Here is a 25,827-nt window from a genome sequence, read left to right on the forward strand (position 1 = left end):
CCACCCTGTGACTCGCTTCCGCTTCCATGGTTTCATTAGCTGCTAAGTCCACTCCTAGATATCTAAAACACTTCACTTCCTCCAATTTTTCTCCATTCAAACTTACATCCCATTTTATCGACCAACCCCTAGGGGTGGATGAACAGTTGGGTTGACTGTTGACCAACTGCCACAACAGCAATTCGAACCTATGTGCTCGACCCTGGCCGACCAGTGAATGCATCATGGTCAGGAATGCTAACCACTACACTATGGAAGTCCGTATGGATGGAGTTGAAAGCAAAACTTGGGAAAGGGGGTGCAGAGATGGAGTGTGGCAGTGAGGTATGGTGGCTAGTGAAATACCTGTTTGCAGATGATATTGTGTTTGCTGAGAGTGAAGAGGAGTTGCAGAAGATTGTAAGTGTGTTTCATGATGTGAGTAAAGGTGTTTGAAGGTAAATGAGGGTAAAAGGGTGTTTGAAAGGTAACAGAGTAAAAGTATAGATTTTGCAAAACCATATGGAGTGAAAGAGAAAATTGCACTAAATTGTGTTATAGATATGGGATAGAAAGACTGGAAGAGCTGAGAGAATTTAAGAATTTAGGCTATCATTGGTAAGTTTGGTTATATGGAAGGAGAGATAAGGGAGAGAACAGTATAATGTAGAAGAGTAATTTGTTCTTTTAAGCAGAATAATGAAGAGTAGAAATGTAAATATGGAATTTAGGAAAGGATTATGGGACAGCATAGTCCCCCCAACCCTGACTTTCAGAGCCAAAACATGGTTTTTGGATGTGTCACAGAGATCAAGAATTTACTCTGTAGAAATGAGCTATTTGAGAGAAGCATACGGAATGACTAGATAGAATGGAGAAAGAAATGAGGAAGTGTTTGGGAGATTTTTATGTTAGGGAATGCAAAAGTAATGAATGTGAGAATGGAGAAAGAAATGAGGAAGTGTATGGGAGATTTTGTATGATAGAGAATGCAAAAGTAATGAACTGAGGAGTGATAGAGTGGATGAAATGTAATACTTTAGGATTTTGGCATGTGAAAAGAATACGGGACAGATAGTTTACAAGGAAAGTATATGATAGTACATTAAAGGGGTAAGCAGTAGATGGTAGGCAGCCATTGACCAGGGAGGTATATTACCAGTACTGCCCACCTGGGTATCATGAGGGTTAGTGACAGCTGCGTAGTGAGCTTGTCAAGTTGCACTTCTCTGACCCAGGTAGCTGTCTCTTCTTTCTGCCTCTCCCACACATGGACTGCAGGCATGCTGTCCACACACATACAATCTCTCCCTATCACACATAACACTTGACAACACTTAACTCACAGAAGTCATCCTTCGTAACTCAAGATTTTCCTATGGGTGTGGTATGTGCTAGCCCTACCTTATGGCAAAAATGGTAGGAGCAGAAGATAGTAGTAGGTTGGAACATTTAGGTAGGACTGTTAAGTAGAAACATTAGGTAGAAGTAGTAGGTCGGAACATTAGATAGGCGCATTAGGTTGAGTGCCACCCCCTTGAGGGAGTTCCAGAAGTAACAGGCATTAGATATAATATTTTTTTTTTTTTTTTTTTTTTTTTTCATACTATTCGCCATTTCCCGCATTAGCGAGGTAGCGTTAAGAACAGAGGACTGGGCCTTTGAGGGAATATCCTCATATGGCCCCCTTCTCTGTTCCTTCTTTATATTTTATTTATTATACTTTGTCGCTGTCTCCCGCGTTTGCGAGGTAGCGCAAGGAAACAGATGAAAGAAATGGCCCAACCCCCCCCCCCATACACATGTATATACATACGTCCACACACGCAAATATACATACCTACACAGCTTTCCATGGTTTACCCCAGACGCTTCACATGCCTTGATTCAATCCACTGACAGCACGTCAACCCCGGTATACCACATCGCTCCAATTCACTCTATTCCTTGCCCTCCTTTCACCCTCCTGCATGTTCAGGCCCCGATCACACAAAATCTTTTTCACTCCATCTTTCCACCTCCAATTTGGTCTCCCTCTTCTCCATGTTCCCTCCACCTCCGACACATATATCCTCTTGGTCAATCTTTCCTCACTCATCCTCTCCATGTGCCCAAACCACTTCAAAACACCCTCTTCTGCTCTCTCAACCACGCTCTTTTTATTTCCACACATCTCTCTTACCCTTACGTTACTCACTCGATCAAACCACCTCACACCACACATCCATCCTCCTGCGCACAACTCTATCCATAGCCCACGCCTCGCAACCATACAACATTGTTGGAACCACTATTCCTTCAAACATACCCATTTTTGCTTTCCGAGATAATGTTCTCGACTTCCACACATTCTTCAAGGCTCCCAGAATTTTCGCCCCCTCCCCCACCCTATGATCCACTTCCGCTTCCATGGTTCCATCCGCTGCCAGATCCACTCCCAGATATCTAAAACACTTTACTTCTTCCAGTTTTTCTCCATTCAAACTTACCTCCCAATTGACTTGACCCTCAACCCTACTGTACCTAATAACCTTGCTCTTATTCACATTTACTCTTAACTTTCTTCTTTCACACACTTTACCAAACTCAGTCACCAGCCTCTGCAGTTTCTCACATGAATCAGCCACCAGCGCTGTATCATCAGCGAACAACAACTGACTCACTTCCCAAGCTCTCTCATCCCCAACAGACTTCATACTTGCCCCTCTTTCCAAAACTCTTGCATTCACCTCCTTAACAACCCTATCCATAAACAAATTAAACAACCATGGAGACATCACACACCCCTGCTGCAAACGAGAACAAGAGGAAGCATAGTGACGGGTGGTAACCAAGGATTCAGTGCTCGAGAAAAACTACAGATCACCAGCGTCACCTGTTTGGGGAGTCAGCAACCACTCCAGATATGAATGGGCCGACTTGGGTGACGTCATATACCTCGACATCCACCAATATCGCTTCATTTTACGGTTGGACTATGCCCCCACAATGGACGATTGGTTGTGTAAAGAAAATCCTGTTGGAGGAAACCTCGCTCTAAACTCCAAAAATAGGGGAGTTGCATCCTAGTCAAGCTGAAGAATGGCTGCTCTCAACCATGGTCACAGCTTAATCGTCACGTCATGAGAAGAACCATCATAATAGAGTTGCACGGACTGTGATCCTTGCTGTGGTTACAAGAATGTTCTTCCGCCCACCAGTGATGCTACTACGTTTGTGAATCAAGAACCATTGCAACACAAACCTCGCCAGGTGGTAGAGTGTCCCGCAGTGTATTGAGACAGACTTCCCCAGAACTTTTTTAAAGGGGAAGTAAATGTTTATAGTTGTGTTACTGGAGTGATAGTTTTCATACATGGTGCTTTGACAAGAAAATAGTGAAATTAGAAAAAATGTAGCTTAGACATTGAAGCTTATTGATACAGTGGTTAAATTGATGAGAACTACTATTGACGTTTGTGTAAATAAATTATACATTTCCCTTTTCCATAGCCAGATGTTGAACCACTATGTGGCATTCATTTTTTTCATTTCATTTCAAGCTAGAAGTTTCAGTTTTCTAAATTATTTCTTACATTTTTCATATGTATATATATGTATATATGTGTGTGTGTATATGTGCATATGTATGTGTATGTATATATATATATATATATATATATATATATATATATATATATATATATATATATAATCCCTGGGGATAGGGGTGAAAATATATATATATATATATATATATATATATATATATATATATATATATATATATATATATATATATATATATATATATATATATTTATTTATTTTGCTTTGTCGCTGTCTCCCGCGTTTGCGAGGTAGCGCATGGAAACAGATGAAAGAAATGGCACAACCCACCCCCATACACATGTATATACACACACGGCCACACACGCAAATATACATACCTATACATCTCAATGTACACATATATATACACACACAGACACATACATATATACCCATGCAAACAATTCACACTGTCTGCCTTTATTCATTCCCATCGCTACCTCGCCACACATGGAATACCATCCCCCTCCCCCCTCATGTGTGTGGGGTAGCGCTAGGAAAAGACAACAAAGGCCTCATTCGTTCACACTCAGTCTCTAGCTGTCATGCAATAATGCCCGAAACAACAGCTCCCTTTCCACATCCAGGCCCCACACAGCTTTCCATGGTTTACCCCAGACGCTTCACATGCCCTGATTCAATCCACTGACAGCACGTCAACCCCGGTATACCACATCGATCCAGTTCACTCTATTCCTTGCCCACCTTTCACCCTCCTGCATGTTCAGGCCCCGATCACTCAAAATCTTTTTCACTCCATCTTTCCACCTCCAATTTGGTCTCCCACTTCTCCTCATTCCCTCCACCTCCGACACATATATCCTCTTGGTCAGTCTTTCCTCACTCATTCTCTCCATGTGCCCAAACCATTTCAAAACACCCTCTTCTGCTCTCTCAACCACGCTCTTTTTATTTCCACACATCTCTCTTACCCTTACATTACTTACTCAATCAAACCACCTCACACCATACATTGTCCTCAAACATCTCATTTCCAGCACATCTACCCTCCTGCGCACAACTCTATCCATAGCCCACGCCTCGCAACCATACAACATTGTTGGAACCACTATTCTTTCAAACATACCCATTTTCGCTTTCCGAGATAATGTTCTCGACTTCCACACATTCTTCAAGGCTCCCAGGATTTTCGCCCCCTCCCCCACCCTATGATTCACTTCCACTTCAATGGTTCCATCCGCTGCCAGATCCACTCCCAGATATCTAAAACACTTTACTTCCTCCCGTTTTTCTCCATTCAAACTTACCTCCCAATTGACTTGACCCTCAACCCTACTGTACATAATAACCTTGCTCTTATTCACATTTACTCTTAACTTTCTTCTTACACACACTTTACCAAACTCAGTCACCAGCTTCTGCAGTTTCTCACATGAATCAGCCACCAGCGCTGTATCATCAGTGAACAACAACTGACTCACTTCCCAAGCTCTCTCATCCACAACAGACTTCATACTTGCCCTCTTTCCAAAACTCTTGCATTCACCTCCCTAACAACCCCATCCATAAACAAATTAAACAACCATGGAGACATCACACACCCCTGCCACAAACCTACATTCACTGAGAACCAATCACTTTCCTCTCTTCCTACACGTACACATGCCTTACATCCTCGATAAAAACTTTTCACTGCTTCTAACAACTTGCCTCCCACACCATATATTCTTAATACCTTCCACAGAGCATCTCTATCAACTCTATCATATGCCTTCTCCAGATCCATAAATGCTACATACAAATCCATTTGCTTTTCTAAGTATTTCTCACATACATTCTTCAAAGCAAACACCTGATCCACACATCCTCTACAACTTTTGAAACCACACTGCTCTTCCCCAATCTGATGCTCTGTACATGCCTTCACCCTCTCAATCAATACCCTCCCATATAATTTCCCAGGAATACTCAACAAACTTATACCTCTGTAATTTGAGTACTCACTCTTATCCCCTTTGCCTTTGTACAATGGCACTATGCACGCATTCCGCCAATCCTCAGGCACCTCACCATGAGTCATACATACATTAAATAACCTTACCAACCAGTCAACAACACAGTCACCCCCTTTTTTAATAAATTCCACTGCAGTACCATCCAAACCTGCTGCCTTGCCGGCTTTCATCTTCCGCAAAGCTTTTACTACCTCTTCTCTGTTTACCAAATCATTTTCCCTAACCCTCTCACTTTGCACACCACCTCGACCAAGACACCCTATATCTGCCACTCTATCATCAAACACATTCAACAAATCTTCAAAATACTCACTCCATCTCCTTCTCACATCACCACTACTTGTTATCACCTCCCCATTAGCGCCCTTCACTGAAGTTCCCATTTGCTCCCTTGTCTTACGCACTTTATTTACCTCCTTAGATATCTGGGAGTGGATCTGGCAGCGGATGGAACCATGGAAGCGGAAGTGAATCATAGGGTGGGGGAGGGGGCGAAAATCCTGGGAGCCTTGAAGAATGTGTGGAAGTCGAGAACATTATCTCGCATAGCAAAAATGGCTATGTTTGAAGGAATAGTGGTTCCAACAATGTTGTATGGTTGCGAGGCGTGGGCTATGGATAGAGTTGTGCGCAGGAGGGTGGATGTGCTGGAAATGAGATGTTTGAGGACAATGTGTGGTGTGAGGTGGTTTGATCGAGTAAGTAATGTAAGGGTAAGAGAGATGTGTGGAAATGAAAAGAGCCTGGTTGAGAGAGCAGAAGAGGGTGTTTTGAAATGGTTTGGGCACATGGAGAGAATGAGTGAGGAAAGATTGACCAAGAGGATATATGTGTCGGAGGTGGAGGGAACGAGGAGAAGTGGGAGACCAAATTGGAGGTGGAAAGATGGAGTGAAAAAGATTTTGAGTGATCGGGGCCTGAACATGCAGGAGGGTGAAAGACGGGCAAGGAATAGAGTGAATTGGATCGATGTGGTATACCGGGGTTGACGTGTTGTCAGTGGATTGAATCAGGGCATGTGAGGCGTCTGGGGTAAACCATGGAAAGTTGTGTGGGGTCTGGATGTGGAGAGGGAGCTGTGGTTTCGGGCATTATTGCATGACAGCTAGAGACTGAGTGTGAACAAATGGGGCCTTTGTTGTCTTTTCCTAGCGCTACCTCGCACACATGAGGGGGGAGGGGGATGGTATTCCATGTGTGGCGTGGTGGCGATGGGAATGAATATAGGCAGACAGTGTGAATTGTGTGCATGGGTATATATGTATGTGTCTGTGTGTGTATATATATGTGTACATTGAGATGTATAGGTATGTATATTTGCGTGTGTGGACGTGTGTGTGTGTATACATTGTGTATGGGGGTGGGTTGGGCCATTTCTTTTGTCTGTTTCCTTGCGCTACCTCGCAAACGCGGGAGACAGCGACAAAGCAAAATAATAATAATAAATATATATATATATATATATATATAGATAGATAGATAGATAGATAGATAGTATGAGAGAAAGACCTGTGACATGGAGAAATAGAGTGGAAGAGTACTGGAGGGAGAGAAATGGTTTATGTGAGGGAGGCAAGTAAGGATAGGGATAAGAAGAGACTTTTGTTGTGGCCACCCCCTTGACTGGAGTTATTGGAGGGAATTGGCATTATAGATAGATGAATAGATGGACATCCAGATACTCAGGTACACAAATGAATCTCTTGAATCTCAAATTTTTATTTCTTTTGTTCTTTATAGATACTCTGAATTCAGCGCCCTTGACAATCGTGCTCAGTCTGCAGCTCAAGACATATGTACACAGGCAGCCAACATGGCAGGTGTACCAGCAGTAAGCATACCAGTATCATTAAGCTGTGAAGGTTTACCTTTATCACTACAGCTAATGGCTCCTAGAGGAGAAGATGCAGCCTTGCTGTCTGTTGCAAAGTGGATTGAAAAGAATGTAGATTTTCCACGATTATATGTTTTAGAATAATTTTCATTTATGTATATTATATAATAAAGATTTATGATTATCACGTTTTCTTTCCCTAAAGCAGAAATCAGAGTTTGTTAAATATTTTTAAAGGAAGAGGGAAGGAAGGATGTGCAATTCTGTTATCACCAAGAGTGTGGTAGGGTGTTACAGAACATGAATGGATCAAGAGTAATGTGGGTGAAAGTAAAGACTGGAATTGTCAATTATGCAGGGATATGTGTATATATGCTTCTGTGAATATGAAGACTGTGCTAGGTAAGGATGAAATGAAGTGTTTCTAGAGAAAATTGAATACATAAACAGTTTTGAGAATAAGAAACATGGTTTTAATGGGTGGTATGAATGCCAAAGTGGGATGTGATGAAATTGGTGCAATAGTTGGTACATAGGGAGTGCCTGAAGTAAATGAAAAAGGAAAGCAATTCTTGTGGATGTCTGCTGAAAAGGTTTATTCCTTGCAAACACCTTTTTTCAGCACAAGATGATCCTCAGGTATATATGGATGAGAAATAATGGAAGAGAAGAACAAAAGACTGTGCTAAATGCTCGAGTTGCATGAAGATTCTTTGGAGTCACCATCTCGCTGTTCTTGTGGGAATGAGGATCAGGGAAAAGTGGAGGTACTACATAGGGAAGAATGGAGAAGTAAAAGTGTTGACTAGCAAGAAAAATTAATACGAAAAAATGCAGGAAGAAGTATGAAAAGAGGATGACAAAGTTTAGGTAGAAATGCAGTAAATGTGGGGATGAAATCATGTATAATCAGGTGTTTAAAATTTTTAAAGATTTTTAAAGGTTGTAGAATTAGTAGTTAGATACAAGGTTGTGAGGTACAGCAATAAAAAAGGGCAATGCATGGTGGATGGAAGAGATGAAAAGGAATATGGTAGATTGCTCAAAAGGAATGCAGAAGTTCAGCAAAGGAGGGAAGAATGTAAGATGTGTAAGCAAAATGTTAAGAAGCTGATAGAGAAAAGCATAGAAAGAGTAGATGGAGAGATTCTGGAAGAAATGTGGGTAAAAAGTTAAGGGAAAATAAGAAATTGTACTAGAAGGTGGTGAAAAAGGAAAGAGGTGAACGTAAGAGTGGAAATGTTGATGAGAAGTAATGAAGGGGAGTTGCTGAATCAAAAGGATGTGAAAGACAGATGGAAAGAGTATTTTGAAGAAGTGATGAATGTGGGAAAAAGTAAGGCAGCAGTTCTAACATGCATGGGTATGGACAATAGAAGGAAGATACAAGTGCCTATGGCAAAAAGGAAGGTAAAAGGGCATTACTAAGACTCAAGGTAGGAAAGGCAATTGGAGTGGATAGTATCACATCTGAAATATTGGAGGATAGTGTGATTAGAGTTGATGCATCTTATATGTAATTTAGCATGGAAATAGGTTATGTTTAAGAATGGAGTGAAAGCTATTATTGTTACTTTATTCAAAGGAAAAGGTGCTAAGGATGTAAGTAGCTATTATAGGGGAATAAGTGTACGTAAAAATGTTGATTGATAGTTATGGAATTAACTGAAGGCAAAATAAATGAGGAGTAAGGGGGTTTACGTGAGGGTAAGGGATATGTGACTTGGATTTCTGTGGTGAGGATGACCATGACGCATTCCTGAGCAGCCCAGGGTTGAGCACATAGGTTTGAATCCTGGTTACGGCTCAGGCTACAGTCAACCCAACAGTTCATCCGTTTGTCGATAAAATGGGTACTTGGCTCAGGCTAAGATATATAAAGTTAATGGGATGACTTTGATTAGGGCCTCAGCTGAAAAAAAAAAAAAACTAAGGAAAGGGGTTACAGACATGGAGCATGGTAGCTAGTGACAAGCCTGTTTGCAGGTGAAACTATGTTGTTTGGAAAGAGTGAATAGGAGCTCCAGAAGGTTGTGTTTTATGATGTAAGTGCCGGCAATTAAAGGTAAAAGTAAAATAATGGTGTTTGAAAGGGAATCGATTGAAAGTATAGATTTTGCACAATCATGAGAGTGACAAGAAAGTTTACTAGACTGTGTTTTGGATATGGGAGAGAGAGAGAGAGAGAGAGAAAGAGGTGAGAAAATTCAAGTATTTAGGAGCTGTCTTGGAAAGGTTTGGTGGTAAGGAAAAAGAGACATGGAAGAGAACAGTACAAGGTAGAAGAGTCATTGGGTCCCTCAACAGAAAAATGAAGAGTAAAGGTGTAAATAAGAAGGGAAGAGAGGATTAAGGGACAGCATAATCCTCCGCAACCCTGTGACATGGAATGAGTCACGGAGGTCAAGAACCAGGCTGTGGAAATGAGCTATTTGAGAGGAGCATTTGGTATGACTAGATGGAACAAAGATAGAAATGAAAGAGTGTATAAGAGATGGGCATGAATTGTGGTGTGGTAGAGTGGGTGAAACATAATACTTTGAGGTGATGTGGAAAGAATAAAAGATGTGTAGTTTACAAGGAGAGTATACGACAGTACAATTAAAGGGGTTGGTGTGAGAGGAAGACCACCTGTGATGTGGAAATAGAGAGGAAGAATACTGGAGGAAAAGATATGACTGAAGAATGCGGAGAATAGTGTATGTGAGGAGGGCTGAGTGGAGACTTGCCATGGCCATCCCTTTGACAGGAGTTCCTGGAGGGAATGGGTGTCAGAGATGTGAAGAGAAAACCTGAATTACAATTGAAAATAAGATAAATTATGAACATTGACACATTTAAAAGAAGGTACAATGAACCGAGAAGAATATTACAGAAAGTGGATGAATCATTGTTCAGCACGAAAAACTAGAGAAAGTACAGAACTGATAATGAATTGGTTACTCGGTATGATGAGTGTGCCCTTCCAGATATTGAAATCACAAAAAGGGACATAATTGATGCAAGTGACCAACTCAAAGGGAATTCTGTGCCAGGACCTTGTGGAATGTGTTATTCTCCTAAAAGAGGCAAAGATCATAATGGCTAAACCTTGATTGATCCAACTTGGTAGAACATCAAATAATATAGACAAGCTAGCTTCACCTTACATACAATCACAGTATATAAAAGTGATAAAATGCACATTCTTGAACATAAGACTAGCAACTTCATAAATGTAGACCAGCATGGATTCATACTAAGTATACAAATTCAGCTACTAGTACTTTGTAGTTGACTACAATGATATACACGATATCTTTCTCTTTTTTTCAAACATGTTCACACTGTTTTCCACATGATTGAAGTACCATCAGGAAAAGAAGAATAAGCTCAGGAGGAAAAAGTCCTCCTAGCTCCTTCTTCAGTTTCTTCTTTCAGAAAGTAATGCCAGAGAGGAGGATTTCCAGTCACCTGCTTAACCCATCGTAGTTGCCGCCTACTACAACATACCGGTGACACATGAAGTCTTCTTTATTCCTTCTCCCTAAAGACAAAAATGACACACATGAAACTGTACTACAAGAAAAGAGATTGAACTCTCTCAAGATTTTCTAAAACAACTGATCAACTCAATATAATTATAAAGTTTTATTGGAGAAAGTACAATGTAGGAAAATGTATCAAAGTTTTTAACTAAAAGTTCAAAGTGGTAACAAATGGAACCATATCTGAATAGTGGATGCTGGTCTGTTAGGATTACTAAAAGGAATGGTATAAGCTTCCATATTCGAAGTGAATGAGAGTAGAGTCAGGTGTTTTGCAGATGACATAAGAGTAAGTTGAGAAGATCATAAAACAAATTAAAACAGCAAAGAGACTTGAACACTACAAATGGGCAGAAGAAAACCTAATAGAATTTTATGAGGAGAATTTTGAGTAAATAAACTATGGACAGATTGACATATCAGTGTCTCCTCCCAATTGAGAAAGAGAAGAAAATTTTTAATATATAGGAGTTATAAACAAGAAAATTTAATTCAAAGACCATGATAAGCCAAATAATGACTGCTTCTATAACAAGAACTTGTAAAAGAAAAGTCTGAAAGCTGATGGTGAAAATTTTAAGAATAAATAAGAAAAAACTGAAGACTGTTCCAGCAATCAAACATGTAAAGAAGTTGGAGAGAATTCAGGAACTGCTCATGACCAAAATTAATGGTCTGGAGTATATGAATTATCACAGGAGGGTGAAAGAAATGGAAATTTACAGCCTAAAAGATATGGGAAAGATACATATTATGTTAGTAGGGTGCTATGAATATCAGTCGACAAACTTAATCCTTTACCCTCTAATGTCCCACTAACGTTATCCTTCTAACCCTCTAGATTCACCTTTTTCAAGTTATTCAAAAAATTTAACCTTACCCATTTAAAGATATTTGTATAACACTAAAAATTTTCAAGTATATTTTGTCCACTACATCACTGAAATAATATGTAGAAGTTTAATAAATGTTTCAGTATGAGCTAAAAAGTGCAAATGTAAGCCCTGAGTATCAAGTAAGTTGCTAGAAAGCATGTTTTATCTTTTATGTTACCTACACTGAAATACTGATCATTGTAGGTTCTAAATGGTAAATCTTTTATGCTATAATCACTGATTCAATAATACTTTTTTCCACACCATGTTGTCAAGGTCATGCAGGCACTGGCAACTCTACCTCCAATTTTGCTAGAAAACATTATCCTGCCTCACCTGGTCTGCTTTTGATACTGAAAGAGTCTTGTCCATTAATTCACTCTCCACATGATCCAAACACAGATCATTGTCAAATAGTTCAGTATCATCTGCCTGGTCCTCCAAGTCTAGCTAAACCACTCAATTTTCTTCCAAGAAAAATGTGTGCTCATGGGCATAACTAGGGGATGATTGACTGTGGGAGGAACTTATCATGTGCTGCATCACAGCCACCAATCAGGCTTGGTACATGGCCCTGAAATTAAGTTGCAAAACTCAGTATATAAGTATTCATTTAGAGCTGTTTCTCAGCTTGCATAAATATCCCTCTAAGGGGTTAAAGAAGAAGAGCAGGAAATTAAGAGGGTCCATATAATAGAAGTTATTATAAATTAAAGAATATATTTTAGTCTTTTAAAGAAATATCGTGAAAAAATATTAATGAACCCCATTTGTTGTTCTACAGACAATTACATTTGGTATGCCAGTTGGATGGAGTATGTGTTTGGTTTATAATTAGTTTGTTTGTTGACATATCCATATTTTTCTTTTTTCCACCACTGTCAATATAGGACTTTCCCCTCTGCTAACAATTAATCACCTGCTAAATCATCATCATTATCAGTAGTGCTCTAAAAACTGTTATTATTTTGCTTAGGGCATACTAAGCACACACACCATTATTGTGCTTTCCCTCAATGATTACGCTGATAACCGATTCTACGATTCAATTCCAGTGGCCTTTGACTTAAAGTATCTCTATATTATATTTTTATATTTGTTTTGCTTTGTCGCTGTCTCCCGCGTTGGCGAGGTAGCGCAAGGAAACAGACGAAAGAATGGCTCAACCCACCCACATACACATGTATATACATACACATCCACACACGCAAATATACATACCTATACGTCTCAACGTATACATATATATACACACACAGACATAAACATATATACACATGTACATAATTCATAGTCTGCCTTTATTCGTTCCCAACGCCACCTCGCCACGCATGGAATAACAACCCCCTCCCCCCTCATGTGTGCGAGGTAGTGCTAGGAAAAGACAACAAAGGCCACTTTCGTTCACACTCACTCTCTAGGTGTCATGTAATAATGCACCGAAACCACAGCACACTTTCCACATCCAGGCCCCACAGAAATTTCCATGGTTTACCCCAGATGCTTCACATGCCGTGGTTCAATCCACTGACAGCACGTCGGCCCCTGTATGCCACATCGTTCCAATTCACTCTATTCCTTGCACACCCTTCACCCTCCTGTATGTTCAGGCCCCGGTCACTCAAAATCTTTTTCACTCCATCTTTCCACCTCCAATTTGGTCTTCCACTTCTCCTCGTTCCCTCCACCTCTGACACATATACCCTCGTCAATCTTTCCTCACTCATTCTCTCCATGTGACCAAACCATTTCAAAACACCCTCTTCTGCTCTCTCAACCACACTCTTTTTATTACCACACATCTCTCTTACCCTTTCATTACTTACTCAATCAAACCACCTCACACCACACATTGTCCTCAAACATCTCATTTCCAGTACATCCACCCTCCTGCGCACAACTCTATCCATAGCCCACGCCTCGCAACCATATAACATTGTTGGAACCACTATTCCTTCAAACATTCCCATTTTTGCTTTCCGAGATAATGTTCTCGACTTCCACATTCTTCAACATTCCCAGAACTTTCGCCCCCTCCCCAACCTATGATTCACTTCCGCTTCCATGGTTCCATCCGCTGCCAAATCCACTCCCAGATATCTAAAACACTTCACTTCCTACAGTTTTTCTCCATTCAGACTTACCTCCCAGTTGACTTGTCCCTCAACCCTACTGTACCTAATAACCTTACTCTTGTTCACATACACTCTCAGCTTTCTTCTTTCACACACTTTACCAAACTCAGTCACCAGCTTCTGCAGTTTCTCACATGAATCAGCCACCAGTGCACAACAAATGACTCACTTCACAAGCTCTCTCATCCACAACAGACTGCATACTTGCCCCTCTTTCCAAAACTCTTGCATTCACCTCCCTAACAACCCCATCCATAAACAAATTAAACAACCATGGAGACATCACACATCCCTGCCGCAAACCTACATTCACTGAAAACCAATCACTTTCCTCTCTTCCTACACGTACACATGCCTTACATCTTTGATAAAAGCTTTTCACTACTTCTAACAGCTTGCCTCCCACACCATATATTCTTAATACCTTCCACAGAGCATCTCTATCAACTCTATCATATGCCTTCTCCAGATCCATAAATGCTACATGCAAATCCATATGCTTTTCTAAGTATTTCTCACATACATTCTTCAAAGCAAACACCTGATCCACACATCCTCTACCGCTTCTGAAACCACACTGCTCTTCCCCAATCTGATGCTCTGTACATGCCTTCACCCTCTCAATCAATACCCTCCCATATAATTTCCCAGGAATACTCAACAAACTTATACCTCTGTAATTTGAGCACTCACTCTTATCCCCTTTGCCTTTGTACAATGGCACTATGCAAGCATTCTGCCAATCTTCAGGCACCTCACCATGAGTCATACATACACTGAATAACCTTACCAACCAATCAACAATACAGTTACCCCCTCTTTTAATAATTTCCACTGCGATACCATCCAAACCCGCTGCCTTGCCGGCTTTCATCTTCCGCAAAGCTTTTACTACCTCTTCTCTGTTTACCAAATCATTTTCCCTAACCCTCTCACGTTGCACACCACCTCGACCAAAACACCCTATATCTGCCACTCTATCATCAAACACATTCGACAAACCTTCAAAATACTCACTCCATCTCCTCACATCACCACTAATTGTTATCACCTCCCCATTTGCGCCCTTCACTGAAGTTCCCATTTGTTCCCTCTACATACCAATAATGTTTACCTTTCAATTCAAATGAAGATGAGAAATATATCAAGTAAAAAAAGTGAAATCAATGTAAATGCAAGAGCCCTTAGTTGATGAAACCAAACCATTCCGTGGTTTACCATTCCATGGTTTCATCTCTTTCTTTCCTAATACTTACCAATAATGACATTACTATCCACCATCTTTACTGCTACTGCCTTGGTATGGATGTGACATGACAGGGAAAAGCTAAATTGACACTGAAAAAATCAAAAGAATACAATGTAAACTATGATAAGATTATCATAATAAGGTTAATATATTGCAGGGCAAAGGGACAGGTTAGTTGGGGTATGAGTTTGAATGTTGAAACCTTCTAAGTAGTGAAATGTTTTAGATACTTAGTAGCAGACACGACAGCAAGTGAAACCATGGAAGCAGAAGTAAGTCATAGGGTGGACGAGAGTGAAATGTCCTAGGAGCATTGAATACACCAACGACTTTCCGGCACTCTTAGTTCTAAAGCCTTGCTGGATTAACCATTTTGCCAGACCAACCATGGTCACATAATAATAATTCATAAACACCACACTAACCTAGTAATCATACATCTCCCATGTGTCTAAAATATACCATGAACTGCTAGAAATTTAAATTAAACAAATATTTAATGGAAATTAAATAAATAAATGAAATACAGGTACTTGTACAATAGTATATTAGTGAAACAAGATCATATCTTACGTACCAAAACACCATGGTCTATCTTTTTCAACTTCTATTTTATCTTGGATCAATATGGACTGGTGTTTACATCTGACACCACAACTGACACTCTCATATGTCTTAGAAGCCATAGCTAGGGTTAAACATAAGCAAAATAAGTTAAGAATGTCACAGAACTGCGGTATCACCACCAAGTGCAGTGTAAAGAATGTAATTGAGCTTACCCTACACACAATGCCATCTGTGGCCGCCCAGTAAACTAGTCTGGTGGCCGTGGTAATTTCAAGTTCCCTCACATAATTTTGTCAGGACTAAAGGAGGTGCCGAACCATCAGTTGCTGGAAATTTGGTGGTGTACCTGTATGTGGAAAGAGAGATTGTTATTTGGGAGGGCAAAAATGGGATGTTTAAGGGTATAGTAGTTCCAGTGATGATGTGTGGATGCCAGGCACGGGCCATAGATGAGGATGTGCAGAAGAGGGTAGATGTGTTGGAAATGAAATGTTTGAGGACAAAGAAAGGCCACATTTGCTCATCTATTTTCTAGCTGTCATGTCTAATGCATCAAAACCACAGACCTTTCCATGGTTTACACTGGCTGCTTCATATGCCCTAGTTCAGTCTATTGACAGCTTATTGCCCCTGTATACTACACTGGGAGAGTAGCAAGATATTTTTCCTCTTCCACATCCTTAGACCTACTCCTTCCTCTAATGACCAACTGAACAATATTTTGAGTGACCTAGCAAGTGCCTCCACACATTCTCTTGCATGTATAAGGAGACTTCGTCAGGATCATAAGCTATATATGGCTTAAATTCTTTTAATATCCTGCTTATGTCATTTCTATTATCTCTATCTTTCAAAACTTATTTCCTTCCCTTTTGATATGTGGATGTATGGGCATTTATGTATATTGTGTATATGAGTCGATGAGTTGTTCATCGTTTGTTGTTTCCTGGCGCTACCTCACTGATGCAGGAAATGGCGAGCAAGTATAATACTTTGCTAATGTTAAAGCAACAAGGGCCTCCACATTGAAATCACTTACACATCATTTAACTCATCACAGACTGTATTTCCTCATAATACCCAACAGTTTATCCTTCTTAGTCTCTTAGCTTGATAAGCTGCTTTTTTACCAATAACAAAATTACTCCTGATGAACTTGTGGAAAAGATTTGAATACTCTTTTGTCTTATGACTTGTGGAAAGGATTTGAATATTCTTTTTTCTTGTAAATAACACTCTTTTCAAAGTTTTTTGCTCCTCCCTTCTAATAATGCAGGACTCGTACCTAAGTCTATCATATGTTGTCTAATTACAGCTTTGTTTACATCTCAGTGTGTTATTACCTGTTTCTTAATTACTATTTGTATGGTGTGGGGAAGGAGTTCTGCACTCCTGTGGCCCAATTTTTTAATTTCTTTAGTACCACACAGCTTTTTAAAACTTCTGTATGCCATCTGCATTCACTACTTTAATACTGTATAAGTACTTTACATCTTTTCTAATAAAATTACTGCTTAATTTCATGTTATGGTCTCTAGCTGTTCTGTTCTATCTTTATATGTTTTGAAGAACTGTTCACTTTTGATATCAAACTGAAAATCACATTGTAGTTTTGTTCTAACACAGGATGTGAATAGCTCCCCCTTGAGGATGACGGTTCGACCATTGAGGACAATAGTACAATCCTGGAGTGTGACTGTACAACCCTGGAGCATGACGGTATGACCCTTAAGCACAATAGTACAAATATGCCCTTACCTGTGGACTTGAATGCAATTCTAATAATTGCTAGCAGACAGATTGTGTGTATACCTCTCGACATGAAAGACAGGTAAACCATGGAAGAGATGTATGGAAGTAGTAAGGACAATGATTAGTGGAAGTTATATTTCACACAAAGAGGAGGCACTGGTCTCACTTGACTAATCAATTTACTGAGTTAAGTGAAAAGGTAAGAATGGTTCCAGAAATGAGAACTTTATATTACTTCAGTGGAGTTGCCATAATTTATATGTAAGTATCAGAAACTTCCACAAATAATTATCAGATCACAAACTGAAGTTTAAGTCATCTAAATGAAAGTAATTAGGTTTCAGAGGCCAGAAAATATGCATAAGCTCTCCCAAGACTGATTTAATAAACACTAAGTATTGTACATATACAAAAAAATAAATACAATCAACAAATACAATAAAGGAAAAACAAATGATAGTTCAACTTACATGATACAAGTGGCGTGTAATGAAGCTGTTGACACAAGATCACTGGTAGTTTAGTCCTCCATCTTCCCCTCCAGTGTACAATCAAACATGTCAGCAAAGAATTTATCAAACATTTTGTCTGTGACATCCAGGTTCTTAAAACACATCATCATTACCAAACCATATTTTTCATTACCAAACAGGTTTTATTACCATATTTCCTTGAATTTGGTAATGGAAAATACCAAATGTCATCCCTGGACTCAGGATGCTGTGAGAGTCCAACTAGGTAGGAGCAGGAACTTACTCACAAAGCACACTGATCAAGAGATTCATACACTGCCTGTCACAATCAGGATCTGAATTATGAAAATTTGTCTGCAAAATTTCATAAAAGAGGTAAAATAATAGTACTCATGAATTCATAAATGCAATTCTGAATTTCATGAATTATCACAACTCCACTGTATTCTCTCTTACTGGTAATTAAACAAACTTTGAAGATTTCTATTTATCTTTTCTTTAAATAGTTCCATGTTATTCAAACTACATTTATGGTGAACTGAAAATGGAGTAATGATAACGGACAGATAAACAGAAATTCTTTAAGGCAGAGATGCAAAACTTCAAGATGAATTTTAGCCTTTCATTAAATGAAATGTCTCCCGCGTTAGCGAGGTAGCGCAAGGAAACAGACGAAAGAATGGCCCAACCCACCCCCATACACATGTATATACATACACATCCACACACACAAATATACATACCTATACATCTCAATGTACACATATATATGCACACACAGACATATACATATATACACATGTACATAATTCATAATGTCTGCCTTTGTTCCCATCGCCACCCCGCCACACATGGAATAACAACCCCCTCCCCCTCATGTGTGCGAAGTGGCGCTAGGAAAAGACAACAAAGGCCTCATTCGTTCACACTCAGTCTCTAGCTGTCATGTAATAATGCACCGAAACCACAGCTCCCTTTCCACATCCAGGCCCCACACACTTTCCATGGTTTACCCCAGACGCTTCACATGCCCTGGTTCAATCCACTGACAGCACGTCGACCCCGGTATATCACATCGTTCCAATTCACTCTATTCCTTGCACGCCTTTCACCCTCCTGCATGCTCAGGCCCCGATCACTCAAAATCTTTTTCACTCCATGTTTCCACCTCCAGTTTGGTCTCCCACTTCTCCTCGTTCCCTCCACCTCTGACACATATATCCTCTTGGTCAATCTTTCCCCACTCATTCTCTCCATGTGACCGAACCATTTCAAAACACCCTATTCTGCCCTCTCAACCACACTCTTTTCATTTCCACACATCTCTCTCACCCTTACATTACTTACTCGATCAAACCACCTCACACCACATATTGTCCTCAAACTTCTCATTTCCAGCACATCTACCCTCCTGCGCACAACTCTATCCATAGCCCATGCCTCGCAACCATACAACATTGTTGGAACCACTATTCCTTCAAAAATACCCATTTTTGCTTTCCGAGATAATGTTCTCGACTTCCAAACATTCTTCAAGGCTCCCAGAATTTTCACCCCCTCCCCCACCCTATGATTCACTTCCGTTTCCATGGTTCCATCCGCTGCCAGATCCACTCCCAGATATCTAAAACACTTTACTTCCTCCCGTTTTTCTCCATTCAAACTTACCTCCCAATTGACTTGACCCTCAACCCTACTGTACCTAATAACCTTGCTCTTATTCACATTTACTCTTAACTTTCTTCTTTCACACACTTTACCAAACTCAGTCACCAGCTTCTCCAGTTTCTTACATGAATCAGCCATCAGCGCTGTATCATCAGCGAACAACAACTGACTCACTTCCCAAGCTCTCTCATCCACAACAGACTGCATACTTGCCCCTCTTTCCAAAACTCTTGCATTCACCTCCCTAACAACCCCATCCATAAACAAATTAAACAACCATGGACACATCACACACCCCTGCCGCAAACCTACATTCACTGAGAACCAATCACTTTCCATCCTCAATAAACCAATCACTTTACATCCTCAATAAAAACTTTTCACTGCTTCTAACAACTTGCCTCCCACACCATATATTCTTAAAACCTTCCACAAAGCATCTCTATCAACTCTATCATATGCTTTCTCCAGATCCATACATGCTACATACAAATCCATTTGTTTTTCCAAGTATTTCTCACATACATTCTTCAAAGCAAACACCTGATCCACACATCCTCTACCACTTCTGAAACCACACTGCTCTTCCCCAATCTGATGCTCTGTACACGCCTTCACCCTCTCAATCAATACCCTCCCATATAATTTACCAGGAATGCTCAACAAACTTATACCTCTGTAATTTGAGCACTCACTCTTATCCTCTTTGCCTATATATATATATATATATATATATATATATATATATATATATATATATAAATATATATATATATACATATATATATATATATATATATATATATATATATATATATATATATATATATATATATATATAAATATATATATATATACATATATATATATATATATATATATATATATATATATATATATATATATATATATATATATTTTTTTTTTTTTTTTTTTTTTTTCATACTATTCGCCATTTCCCGCGTTTGCGAGGTAGCGCTAAGAACAGAGGACTGGGCCTTAGAGGGAAAATCCTCACCTGGCCCCCTTCTCTGTTCCTTCTTTTGGAAAATAAAAAAAAAAAAAAACAAGAGGGGAGGATTTCCAGCCACCCGCTCCCTCCCCTTTTAGTCGCCTTCTACGACATGCAGGGAATACGTGGGAAGTATTCTTTCTCCCCTATCCCCAGGGATATATATATATATATATATATTCTTTCTTTTCTTTCATACTATTCGCCATTTCCCGCATTAGCGAGGTAGCGTTGAGAACAGAGGACTGGGCCCTTGAGGGAATATCCTCACCTGGGCCCCTTCTCTGTTCCCTCTTTTGGAAAATTAAAAAAAAAGTGAGAGGGGAGGATTTCCAGCCCCCCGCTCCCTCCCCTTTTAGTCGCCTTCTACGACACGCAGGGAATACGTGGGAAGTATTCTTTCTCCCCTATCCCCAGGGATAATATATATATATATATATATATATATATATATATATATATATATATTATCCCTGGGGATAGGGGAGAAAGAATACTTCCCACGTATTCCCTGCGTGTCGTAGAAGGCGACTAAAAGGGAAGGGAGCGGGGGGCTGGAAATCCTCCCCTCTCTTTTTTTTTTTTTTTTTTTTTTTTTTTTTTTCCAAAAGAAGGAACAGAGAAGAGGGCCAGGTGAGGATATTCCCTCAAAGGCCCAGTCCTCTGTTCTTAACGCTACCTCGCTATCGCGGGAAATGGCGAATAGTATGAAAAAAAAAAAAAAAAAAAAAAAAAATATATATATATATATATATATATATATATATATATTCTTTTTCTTTTTCTTTCAAACTATTCGCCATTTCCCGCATTAGCGAGGTAGCGTTAAGAACAGAGGACTGGGCCTTTGAGGGAATACCCTCACCTGGCCCAATTCTCTGTTCCTTCTTTTGGAAAAAAAAAAAAAAAAAACGAGAGGGGAGGATTTCCAGCCCCCCGCTCCCTCCCCTTTTAGTCGCCTTCTACGACACGCAGGGAATACGTGGGAAGTATTCTTTCTCCCCTATCCCCGGGGAAAATATATATATATATATATATATATATATATATATATATATATATATATATATATATATATATAGGGTGTTTTGGTCGAGGTGGTGTGTAAAGTGAGAGGGTTAGGAAAAATGATTTGGTAAACAGAGAAGAGGTAGTAAAAGCTTTGCGGAAGATGAAAGCCGGCAAGGCAGCAGGTTTAGATGGTATTGCAGTGGAATTTATTAAGAAAGGGGGTGACTGTATTGTTGACTGGTTGGTAAGGTTATTTAATGTATGTATGATTCATGGTGAGGTGCCTGAGGATTGGCGGAATGCTTGCATAGTTCCATTGTACAAAGGCAAAGGGGATAAGAGTGAGTACTCAAATTACAGAGGTATAAGTTTGTTGAGTATTCCTGGGAAATTATATGGGAGGGTATTGATTGAGAGGGTGAAGGCATGTACAGAGCATCAGATTGGGGAAGAGCAGTGTGGTTTCAGAAGTGGTAGAGGATGTGTGGATCAGGTGTTTGCTTTGAAGAATGTATGTGAGAAATACTTAGAAAAGCGAATAGATTTGTGTGTAGCATTTATGGATCTGGAGAAGGCATATGATAGAGTTGATAGAGATGCTCTGTGGAAGGTATTAAGAATATATGGTGTGGGAGGCAAGTTGTTAGAAGCAGTGAAAAGTTTTTATCGAGGATGTAAGGCATGTGTGCATGTAGGAAGAGAGGAAATGATTGGTTTTCAGTGAATGTAGGTTTGCGGCAGGGGTGTGTGATGACTCCATGGTTGTTTAATTTGTTTATGGATGGGGTTGTTACGGACGTGAATGCAAGAGTTTTGGAAAGAGGGGCAAGTATGCAGTCTATTGTGGATGAGAGAGCTTGGGAAGTGAGTCAGTTGTTCGCTGATGATACAGCGCTGGTGGTTGATTCATGTGAGAAAGTGCAGAAGCTGGTGACTGAGTTTGGTAAAGTGTGTGAAAGAAGAAAGTTAAGAGTAAATGTGAATAAGAGCAAGGTTATTAGGTACAGTAGGGTTGAGGGTCAAGTCAATTGGGAGGTAAGTTTGAATGGAGAAAAACTGGAGGAAGTAAAGTGTTTTAGATATCTGGGAGTGGATCTGGCAGCAGATGGAACCATGGAAGCGAAAGTGAATCATAGGGTGGGGGAGGGGGCGAAAATTCTGGGAGCCTTGAAGAATGTTTGGAAGTCGAGAACATTATCTCGGAAAGCTAAAATGGGTATGTTTGAAGGAATAGTGGTCCCAACAATGTTGTACGGTTAAGAGGCGTGGGCTATGGATAGAGTTGTGCGCAGGAGGGTGGATGTGCTGGAAATGAGATGTTTGAGGACAATATGTGGTGTGAGGTGGTTTGATCAAGTAAGTAATGTAAGGGTAAGAGAGATGTGTGGAAATAAAAAGAGTATGGTTGAGAGAGCAGAAGAGGGTGTTTTGAAATGGTTTGGTCACATGGAGAGAATGAGTGAGGAAAGATTGACCAAGAGGATATATTTGTCAGAGGTGGAGGGAACGAGGAGAAGTGGGAGACCAATTTGGAGGTGGAAACATGGAGTGAAAAAGATTTTGAGTGATCGGGCCTGAACATGCAGGAGGGTGAAAGGCGTGCAAGGAATAGAGTGAATTGGAACGATGTGGTATACTGCGGTCGACGTGCTGTCAATGGATTGAACCAGGGCATGTGAAGCGTCTGGGTAAACCATGGAAAGTTCTGTGGGGCCTGGATGTGGAAAGGGAGCTGTGGTTTCGGTGCATTATTACATGACAGCTAGAGACTGAGTGTGAACGAATGGGGCCTTTGTTGTCTTTTCCTAGCGCTACCTCACACACGAGGGGGGAGGGGGGTTGTTATTCCATGTGTGGCGAGGTGGCGATGGGAATGAATAAAGGCAGACAGTATGAATTATGTACATGTGTATATATGTATATGTCTGTGTGTGTATATATATGTGTACATTGAGATGTATAGGTATGTATATTTGCGTGGATGGACGTGTATGTATATACATGTGTATGTGGGTGGGTTGGGCCATTTCTTTCGTCTGTTTCCTTGCGCTACCTCGCTAACGCGGGAGACAGCGACAAAGCAAAATAAAAATAATAAAATATTATGTGGAAAGTGACTACTGGAAATATGAGAATTTGTGTTACATCATGGTGACTGTGACACAAGTAACATCATAAAACTTCAAATAGCATGAATGAGTAAAGTTTTGATCTTTACCCAGCCTCCAAAGTGTCATTTGGAAACTATGATAAAAGCTCTCAGTTGTTCTTAATTTTTAATTATTGCATAAACTCAGGACCCTTCCCATGGATGGGACTCTTGCAGCTTCAAAGCTGTGCTATTTTTAGAAGCAGAGAAACGATAGACTCCTTTGCAGCGAGAAGTTCCTTAGTGAAACCTTACTGCATTTCATCGACAGTCAATGATACAACCTCGGTGAAGGTAAGTTTTCACTCGTGGTGTAAGCAAAGACAAGCATACTCTGGTACCACCTTGATTACTTCTAGGACTAAAGGGATATACACGTTAAGTAGTTTTAATGATGTATTTATTCCAAAGGTAATTGCACTTACAGAATGTACACACACACATACACGTGCACACACACACACACACACACACACAGCATTTTGATGTACACGGCATATATGGTATCAAGAGAGCTTAAGACAAATATTTACATATTAATTTACAAATATGTAGAGATGGTTCCTGGCTGCCAAGTGAGCTACTTACCATGATAAATGAAGAGTTTAGTTACAAGCATTATTTCTCCAGATGAAATCATATAAAGAAAAGTCTAGATTCTGGCCCATTAGGTTCTGTAAAAAGAAATCCTGTTGAAATTGAATGCGTTTATTGCACTTCAGATTAAAGTACTGTAACTCTTTTTGAAAAAAAAAAAAAAAACATGAATATGTCAACTAAACTCTTTAATCATTCTCTTAGTAAGTATTATTACACATTTCCCAGGGGAGATAAATCTTGTCGTATAGGAAGAAAAATGATGTGGCAAACTTAGGGATAAATTCTGATCCAGGTCCAGTTGAGTTGGCCTGGGTTTATCTATAATATGTACAGAAATGAGTACTGCAATAATCTTAAGCCTTTAACAACTATGCTGTATGATGAATACTGCAAACCTGTTGAGTGGAATCTCTACAACAGTTCCAATATATTGTCTAAATCATCTAAAATTTCAGAAACAAATTAAGTTAGAATAACACTAACTATAGCAATAAAAATAACAATCTTGAATGTATGTATATAGATACAAGAATACATGTAAACTTTAACCCTTTTGGGGAGATTTTTAAAATATTTATGGAAGTCTGGTAAGACCAAACTTCGTAAGTCACAGGCTTAATTTTCCTGCCCGTTTTAGTGATCCCATGCTTCTTTTGCTAACGAGAGGCATGTGATGATGCCAGATGTTACCTCCAAGTCTAACTAGTATGCAGAAATATCAACAAGGCTCAGTTACTGAAAATCTCAGTGGTTGGAAGTGCTCCCCTACCCAGGGCCCCAACCTTCGTATGCAGTGTACACAAATGTGTTTCAGATGAATAAAAACTATTACATTTACACTGCCTTTCAAAATATTTTCTTTAAAGTTGCTCAGTCTCTCACCCCAACTCTTATTAACCCTCTTTTTCAGCCCCTGCACCTTCCTGTTATACTCCTGCCACTTCCTCTAGTACCCCTTCCTATTACTTGCAATTTAAAGCTAAGACAGCATGCTGGGGTCTCTGGTATACACTGATGAGACCCCACAATTATTTAAAAGCCTCAGTGGTGCACAAAGGTTTAGATGTCTATTTGATGTGTTTAATTGGCTGGGAATGATTAAACAGTTTATATTATTTGTCTTTTAGTAGTTAAATATTGCTAAAAATCTGCCATTTGTGGGATGTGACTTTTAGAGGACTGTTGTCTTGGAAGGGTTAAAGCATGACAGAATATCCCTAAACATGTTTCTGCTAATGTTAAACCTGTCAAAGCCATGGTTTTTTTTCTGTTTAGAATAAAAGGATAACTGGGCTGCAAGAATCAGAACAGCTTTTGATTGTTATCTAATCAGTATTCAAAGCCCACAAATTATGACCCCAAGGTTTTAAGAAACAAACAATGGCAAATATCACACAGCAGGGTGAGTGAAAACCAAAAAACCAAATTT

At 39.7% G+C, this 25,827-nt stretch overlaps 1 protein-coding gene and 1 long non-coding RNA gene across 11 annotated transcripts in view; one reads left to right on the top strand and one right to left on the bottom strand.

The window, feature by feature from the left end:
* The window catches only part of GatA (glutamyl-tRNA(Gln) amidotransferase subunit A, mitochondrial), a 106,772-nt gene extending 88,811 nt beyond the window's left edge, over nt 1–17,961 (top strand). For 6 of the 7 annotated variants that reach the window (XM_071682701.1, XM_071682702.1, XM_071682699.1 and 3 more), the window contains exon 9: nt 7,287–7,564. In XM_071682701.1, the coding sequence (XP_071538802.1) occupies nt 7,287–7,524 (238 nt within the window). In that variant the 3' untranslated portion in view covers nt 7,525–7,564. Of the gene's footprint in view, nt 1–7,286; nt 7,565–17,359 lie in introns of those variants that run through there. The other variant, XM_071682704.1, reaches the window with a different exon arrangement.
* LOC139759981 (uncharacterized) lies at nt 9,826–18,090 on the bottom strand. 4 transcript variants are annotated; one of them, XR_011715192.1, is made up of 4 exons: nt 17,956–18,090; nt 15,946–16,079; nt 12,119–12,356; nt 9,826–10,906 (listed from the first exon to the last, which is right to left on the bottom strand). It is a non-coding gene; the product is annotated as an uncharacterized lncRNA (long non-coding RNA). The 4 variants fall into 4 exon arrangements; XR_011715194.1 differs by having other exon boundaries at nt 12,119–15,255; XR_011715193.1 differs by having other exon boundaries at nt 15,174–16,079.
* Between the last annotated feature and the right edge of the window lie 7,737 nt (nt 18,091–25,827).

The sequence above is a fragment of the Panulirus ornatus genome, chromosome 34 (genome assembly GCF_036320965.1).
Source record: "Panulirus ornatus isolate Po-2019 chromosome 34, ASM3632096v1, whole genome shotgun sequence".
NCBI lineage: Eukaryota > Metazoa > Arthropoda > Malacostraca > Decapoda > Palinuridae > Panulirus > Panulirus ornatus.